The sequence below is a fragment of the Sprattus sprattus genome (assembly GCF_963457725.1).
Source record: "Sprattus sprattus genome assembly, chromosome: 8".
NCBI classification, from domain to species: Eukaryota; Metazoa; Chordata; class Actinopteri; order Clupeiformes; family Clupeidae; genus Sprattus; species Sprattus sprattus.
In genome coordinates, this window is record NC_137927.1 from 25,640,380 (window position 1) to 25,647,889 (window position 7,510).

The 7,510-nt window shown below is 42.7% G+C and overlaps 2 protein-coding genes across 2 annotated transcripts in view; one reads left to right on the forward strand and one right to left on the reverse strand.

Moving 5' to 3' along the window:
• Positions 1 to 1,210: 1,210 nt before the first annotated feature.
• On the reverse strand, positions 1,211 to 4,615 carry traf6 (TNF receptor-associated factor 6; the record flags this gene model as incomplete). The annotated part of the gene is made up of 8 exons (XM_080843784.1): positions 4,490 to 4,615; positions 3,750 to 3,841; positions 3,366 to 3,649; positions 2,794 to 2,944; positions 2,546 to 2,704; positions 2,378 to 2,449; positions 2,189 to 2,266; positions 1,211 to 2,074 (listed from the first exon to the last, which is right to left on the reverse strand). The coding sequence occupies exons 3-8, from the start codon at positions 3,647 to 3,649 to the stop codon at positions 1,211 to 1,213; spliced, it is 1,608 nt and encodes a 535-aa protein (XP_080699910.1). The 5' UTR covers positions 3,750 to 3,841; positions 4,490 to 4,615.
• A 340-nt stretch (positions 4,616 to 4,955) lies between these two features.
• Positions 4,956 to 7,510, forward strand: part of ttc17 (tetratricopeptide repeat domain 17) — a gene marked incomplete at its 5' end in the record, with an annotated part of 17,345 nt that continues 14,790 nt past the window's right edge. Inside the window, 6 exons of the mRNA XM_080843781.1 lie at positions 4,956 to 5,123; positions 5,885 to 5,974; positions 6,233 to 6,402; positions 6,569 to 6,680; positions 6,807 to 6,938; positions 7,046 to 7,155. Of these exons, the coding sequence (XP_080699907.1) occupies positions 4,956 to 5,123; positions 5,885 to 5,974; positions 6,233 to 6,402; positions 6,569 to 6,680; positions 6,807 to 6,938; positions 7,046 to 7,155 (782 nt within the window). The remainder of the gene's footprint in view (positions 5,124 to 5,884; positions 5,975 to 6,232; positions 6,403 to 6,568; positions 6,681 to 6,806; positions 6,939 to 7,045; positions 7,156 to 7,510) is intronic.

Genomic DNA, 7,510 nt, shown 5'->3' on the forward strand with positions numbered 1-7,510 from the left:
GGCGAAATACCGCTCAGATAAATCTCTCAGGTGAATGCCGTCACTCCAGTTCCTTATCCACCATAGAAATCATTTCAGGAGTCCAGAAACCTCCAGTGCAGTACCCCTACAGCAACCTGCCTAATGTCCTCTCTAGACATGTAGGTCTTTGAGGTCATGTTGACTTTTTTCCAAAATATTGGAGTATTCTTTGGTCCAGGAACTGAGTGCTGGTTAAGCTGCTGATTGATCAAATGAGTCACAAAATGACTTAAAGTGTTGATCATCGTTTTTAAAAACATGCTAAGCAAATGAATGTCAGGAGAAAGTAAATAGCTTAAACTGTAAAGTCAAATCAAGCACTGAATCGTATTTTGCAGACTATGGATATCCTTGCAATTTGGGGAGAATAAAAAATAAGTTAATTACTAAACAATTAAAAAACAAATATCGGGAACACATAGGATAACATGAATGAGGGGCTGCAACTCCCCCCCCCATGGCCATGTTGATATACAGCCGCGGAAAAAATTAAGAGACCACTTTAAAAAAATTATCAGTTTTTCTTTTTTTACTATTTATTGATATGTGTTTGAGTAAAATTAACACTTTTGCTTCATTCTATAAACTACTGACAACATTTCTACTGAATTTCAAATAAAAATATTGTCATTAAGAGCATTTTTTGCAGAAAAATGACAATTGGTCAAAATAACAAAAAAGATGCGGTTTTTCCAGATATTGATTTCTGATCTCTTCCTAGTTAAAGCATTAGTATTGTGTAGTTTAAGAATCTATATGAACTTGTTTTCTTTGCATTATTCTGAAAACTAGAACTAGAAATTAGATCTGAAAACATTCCATTTATTTTGCTATTTTGACCAATTGTCATTTTTCTGCAAATAAATGCTCTAAATGACAATATTTTTATTTTAAATTTGGTAGAAATGTTGTCAGTAATTTATAGAATAAAACTAAACTGTTAACTTCACTTTAGCTCATACCAATAAATAGTAAAACCAGAGAAACTGATCATTTTGAAGTGGTCTCTTAATTTTTTCCGCGGCTGTACATATTTCTGGAGTTAAAGACATTTAAAATCTAGAATAAAATAGAAACACATTTTTATGGTTTCAATAGCAAGTGCCTTTAGCTCACTGTGCTCCTACTTAAAGAAACACTTACTGCATTCGGAATGTAATAGAATGGAGTGACCGCAGCCAGCATGTTCTCACAGAGAAGGCTCAGGTCCTCGAGGCTGAACGCCCTCTCGACGTGGGTAGGGGTCAAAGCGAGGCATGGCCTCACAGCGCACCAGCATGGTATCATCGCGCACAAACTGCCTCTGCTGCAGCATGGTCAAGTGCAGGAAGGTGACGTAGCCGAAGCCCTTAGAGTTCTTGTGAGTGGTGGGCCGTTGGAATGCCTGAAGGTCCGGTTTGGTGTCCATCACCTCCACGTGGTGCTGCCCCTCCGCTTGGTCCAGAATGGCCAGACGGATGGTGCCCTGGAAGGGCCACGACAGCTTGCTATCAAACTCCCCTTGCATGGTGTGCACGAACAGGGAGATGTAATTGGCGCAGCGGGGCGCGCTGGGCGTCTGCAGGTGCAGCCTGAGGCACAGCTTGTAGCCCGGCCGGCCCGTGTAGAAGCCGGGGCTGTGGAGGACGACGGCTTGCCCGGCCTCCTGGCTGCGCAGGTGTGCGGAGAAACCCTCCACCCGCCACACGTAGATGCCCTGGCACTGCTGGGACTCAAGCTCGCGCACCGTCCCCTCCACGGAGCACAGCTTGCGCCGCATCTCGGCCAGCTGGCCCGCCTGCGTGTCGTTGTGGATGGTCAGCTCGCGCAGCTGCTGGTCCTGCAGCACCAGGCGGCCCTCCAGGCACTTCACAGTCTCGCTCATGTTCTTCAGCTCCTGTGAGCACTGGCACGGATCCCCTCCTCCCCGGGCGCCGCCTCTCTGTTCTGGGGAGGGCTCCAGCCCTGAGGGGGGGCACCCGTTCAGGCTTTGCTTGCGCAGATACTCGGCCATGTAGCGCATGTGCATTCCAGTAAACTCCAGCATGTGCTGCGCCAGGTCATTCCTCTGCATCTGCAGCACGGTAAAGGACAAGGACGTTCAAGCGCTTGAGGTACACAAATATGCACACAGATATATGTATATACACACAGATATACATGTACATAGTCACAGAATGTGACCCACCTTCTCTCCACATCCAAAGAAGCTGAAGGTGCAGTCTACTGGGGCTTTGAGGCAGTCCGTATTACGATGTGATTCCAACTATGCAGGCCAAAAAATAATAAACATTGTCATATAGTACCTATTGCTCTATAATATAATACGAGCTGAAATAATATATCCACCAGTTTATAAAAACAACAGTAGCTTTACCTGGTCACGAATGAGCTCAAGATTGCAAAACTGACACACAACATTGGCGAAGGGACAAATCATCTCATGAACCTATGGATGAAACCAAATGTAAAGACAACTCAATCATTTCTCAACACAGCTCTTCTGAGTCAAACTAAACCTATACAAGCAATCTAAATTAAGCACCTTGCTCTCCTCAAAGACATAAGGCTGAAGACAGTCAGGACAGGTAACTGTGCGGCGGAGGCACTGCTCTTGGGTGTGCTCTTCCAGCTGGCTCTTCCACACAGACTCTTGGCACTGTGGACAGCGCACTGTGGCAAACTTGCATTCAGCCACATGGTTCTGGATTTGAAAGGAGAAAGAAGCCATTTTCTTTAAAGCCTTACAACTGCTAGATATCCCATATGACCGTGAATATTAGTAATACTTACATCCAAATGGCGAAGCTCCATTTTATCTCGACAGCCATTGTTGGGACAACGGACAGTAAGGGACAGGATCTCTCGCTTGGCGAAGTTATCGGGGAAGAGCTGTTCCTCCACAAGCCTTTCATTGTCTACTGGACACTTCTGTCCTGTATCCCTGTCAAGTAAACAGAGGGTTTGCTTGATATACACAGGAGTTACAGCTAGTATGGGAACTGAAAGGCTCCACACAAACCAGAGGAAGCAGAGTGGCTGAGCCTGACTAAAAGAGCTTGAAAAACATTTCCTCCATCTTTCATATGGTTATTATAGCCTTTGATGGCTCCCTCAGGCTGTTCTTCAGTCTTTGTAATGGTTTTTCACTGGTATATGTATTACTATGTGTTAAAGTTGTACCATGAATTACATTTTTAAACTTTTATACGTAAACAAAAAGAGAGGAAAACAAATATTAAAGCCCACACCTTGGGGAAAAAAGCTGACATCATTTCAAATGTATTTTTCAGTTTTAACAATAACTGCATCCCATCACTTACAGTTATATATTCAACAGCTCGATAGAGAATACACTAGGGTACCTGATGGACTTCTCTATGCAGTTGCGGCAGAAGCGATGTCCGCAAGGCGTCTGCACAGCACACCTCAAAGCCATGAGGCAAATGGGGCACTCATACTTGCTCTCCAATGGTGGATCAAACTCCACATCATAGCCTTGGATGTCGACCTGGAGGCTGGGGGTAGAGAATGTCTCGGTGGGACTCAAGTATTCTTTCTCCATGGCTGCAGCGCAAGAGTTAGGGAACTCATGACAGTCAGACTCCAGGCTGCCCTTTGAACTGTCTGCACTCTCACAGCACGCCATCTGGAGAGAACGGGAATACAACTGTTTATTGATGGGATTGTCACTCACTTCAGGGATCTACAGTATCCCTTAACCACTTTGTTTGGATCAGATTATTTACCTTGGTATGAGGTGAAAGGAACTGTGACTTCTGATTCCAAATAAATACATTCGGGTCAATCAGAAAACATCCACTTCAAACACAGGGTGGCCCTGCAAGAAACACAACATTAAACTGGAGACATTATCATTGTATTGTCCACACATAAGAACAAATACAGCATGATGCATAGTCACATTTGCCGAGGGCTTCCACTGGAGCTAACTGAGTCTGTTCTTCAAAATGGTCTTCCTTTCCCTTGGTTATTAAAAAAATATCAATGTCGAACTTCATATCATGCCAGGAATTGTTCAATAGGAACTTAGGTAATATTGCATTAAATTTCTTACTCACAAAGCCATGGTGTTAATGACATCCATTACACTATCTTACTTCCAGCAAGCTAATAATTAGCTGAAGTGCCCGTTACTTTTGTTAACAAGATAGTGAAGTGCAAGTTGATGTTAGCCGAGTTGGAAAACACCAGGGCGGGGCAGATGACATAAAACAGAAAGAAACTACAAATGTAAGACTAGAACTATGTTTTGCAACTAGCTAAACGCTTAGAAACTAACGTTTTGTTGAAATAAATGGAAATAGTATTTTGGTGACGAGAGACGTTTAAACAAAAACGCAAAATTGCTACGTTAATCGTGACGTTGCTATAACCTCACTAAATTAGCCTGTTCACTAAATTACAACATGCTTGCAAGAAAAACGTACACAGAACTGATTGCAAACGACAGCAGTGGTCAACTTACATAAAAATCAAGTAGTTCTCTTGTGTGTGTTCGACCAAAGTTAACTTAAGTTAACAATACTTAACGATGGCTAACTCAATTTGCCTCCTACCTGGGTAGCTATTTACTTCCTACCGGGGTAGCTACCTACTTTTTAGTAGTCACAAGTTTCTGTCATTGCGTCTGCAAACATGTTTAATGGTGTACTCTTCACTATTGCCCTCTACTGGGTGGAGGTCAAACTAGAAACGGAAAGTATGCCGTTAGCATGATGATTTGCTCAGAGAGAGCAACCTTTAAAACAGACAAACCGTACAATATAATGGCACAGGTTCGTGTCTTTATTAAGAGGTAGAGCTACATGTCTATCTATCAGCACTCACTGCCTTCCTGCAGTCTAGATACAGGAAGTTAATGTTACTTTTTCTCCCCCCAGTGGTCGGCGTTGTAATTGCGCGGCGCTGCAATCGCATAATAAAACAGAAAAATGGCGGACTTGGCGAGAAGTAGCCTTGGTAGAGATATTTGGTCGAATGTGTCATGGAAAACATCGTTTCAAGGAAGGTTATTCATACTGTTTTGCGTGCTCTTGGCCAAGCCTGGAGGCGCTACTACGCATTGGGTGGTCACAGAGGATGGAAAAATTCAACAGCAGGTAATGCTAGGTCACAATAGTGTCCCGCACTAGCTAAACCAGGTTAGCTTTCAACCAATCGACATCTAGCAAACAAGCCAGCTATACCATATGTCAGCTAAATTCACTTGCTTTTGGTTAATCACATAGTCAATCTAATAGACAACCTCTTGTGCTCGTAAAATAAGTAGGGAAGCCAATGGGAAGCTAAGTAGTATGACAGCTATGTTTGTGATTCCGTGGATACCAAGCCGCAAAGTAACGTTGGATAGCTAGGATAAGTAATCCATCGGCCAGATAGGGTGAACGCTTCTGCAGTTAGCTTCCTAGGTGGCATTGTCTTGGACTGTATCATGACAGGTGTTTAGGCTTTTAACTTGGTCATAGCTATATGAGGGCTAGAATTTGACATACGTTTACACGCACAGGTAAACATGATGACACACGGATTAGGAAAGGGGAGGGTTGAGTGATCATGACCGCTATGTTGCAGTCTGTTAGATAACGTTAGCAAGTTACAGTACTGTTAATGAGGTCCAATGTAGGGTAACGATAGTCATCTTGAAAGATTTACTTAAAACAAGTAGCCAACACAGTCTGTTACATCATACCTGTCAAAGTTGATTTCGTGACACGAATAGCGCAGGCTAAGACATTAATGTTAGTTGGAAGGAAACTAATTTACCCCAGCTACCCAGCCAGATGCTTCAAAAGGTAGCTGATGTTGATTCAGCAGAAGTCAGCAGCGTTTCAATTGTTTTCCCCCTTTGTTGTTGTTACAGGTGGATTCACCACTCAATTTGAAACATCCCCACGATCTTGTTATCTTCATGAGGCAAGAAACCCGTGTGAACTACCTCAAAAAGCTAGAGGTAATTACAATGATTTGCCCATATGTCTTCATCTTGCTTCATGGTTGTGTGTGTTGAACTAAGCATTTTGTTCATTGGTGTTTTATTACTGTTATATGGTGTACACAAAGACTTTCTTTTTGGTAATGCAACCAAACAATAAATGTTCAGGTAGAGTGTGAAACAGGACCTTTCCTTTTGAACAAGGCTGATGCATCACACATTTACATATTTAATCAGTTTACATTTTATATAACTGTGTGAATTGGTCTTGTGCAGAAGCAGCTGGTTGCTCAGAAAATTCATATAGAGGAAAATGAAGATCGGGACACTGGCTTGGAACAACGACATTACAAAGAGGATGCAGATTGTGTCACAGCTAAAGTCCCCTTGGGGGACCTGGACCTGTATGATGGAACTTACATCTCCCTTGAGAGCAAAGACATAAGGTCAGAGGGGTGTGTGGAATAACATGTGCGATGGACTGTTGTGTGTGTCACAACTGTTTTGTTCATAGTTTGACAGACATTATGGCACCTTTTTTTCATGGACCGGTGAGATTTATCTCTTGCAAGAACCTGTAATGTTGACACATTAATGGCTTGTGTATTCCAGCCTTGAGGACTATGTCGATCATAGATCTCCTCTGCCACCTGACCTGGAGAAGCCTGACTGTGCTAAGCTCCTTGACCTCCCATATAGTATTCATGCTTTCCAGCACCTCCGGGTAAGGTTTTGCAAATTTAGGTTTTCAAATGAAGTAGGCCAGCCACTATTGATTTGCTGCAGTGAATTGGCCGACATTTTGAGTTAATGTAAATGTTTCTTTCACTTGCTTTCTATATCTTCACAGGGAGTGCAAGAGAAGGCAAACCTGACCTCTCCTTTACTGTCAAAAGAGGACCCCATTTTTGGTTCTCTATCTTACCATTTGGGTCGTAGCATGGATGAAGTAGGACACAGAATATATCAGGGCCTTTTACGTGTAAGTTACTATCATAGTACCTCAGTGTTACTTGCATGCCTTTAAAAGCCCCAGAACTTCTGGACATACAGTATATGTGATGCTACAGTGCTATTTTCTGTTCATAGAACTCTTCGTCTTGGGTACTGTATAATATGGCATCCTTTTACTGGCGGATGAAGAATGAACCAAGGCAGGCTATTGATTGTGTGGTCCGTGCCCTACACTTCTCACCAAGGTAACACAAAAAGTGCCTCTACACAAGAATGAAAACACAACAAAGATGAACTCCTACATCAAACCTTACTTCACTTTCCCAATTCCACATTTATATGCTGAGATGCTTGTCAGTGTATCGTATCAATTAAACAGTGGCTGGACAGTCTTTTAATGGACAAATGGCTCAGCCCAGGAAGCCCCCCCTCATAACTACTGTGCAAAATACTAGATCATGCCCCTGTGTATGGGGGGGGGGGTGTAGTCAATATAACATTCTATTCATAGGTTATTATAGTCATATATCCCCATATATTAGAAGATGGCAATTATCATTTATGGCAGACCCATTACCCAAGGATGGTAGCATTTTCAAA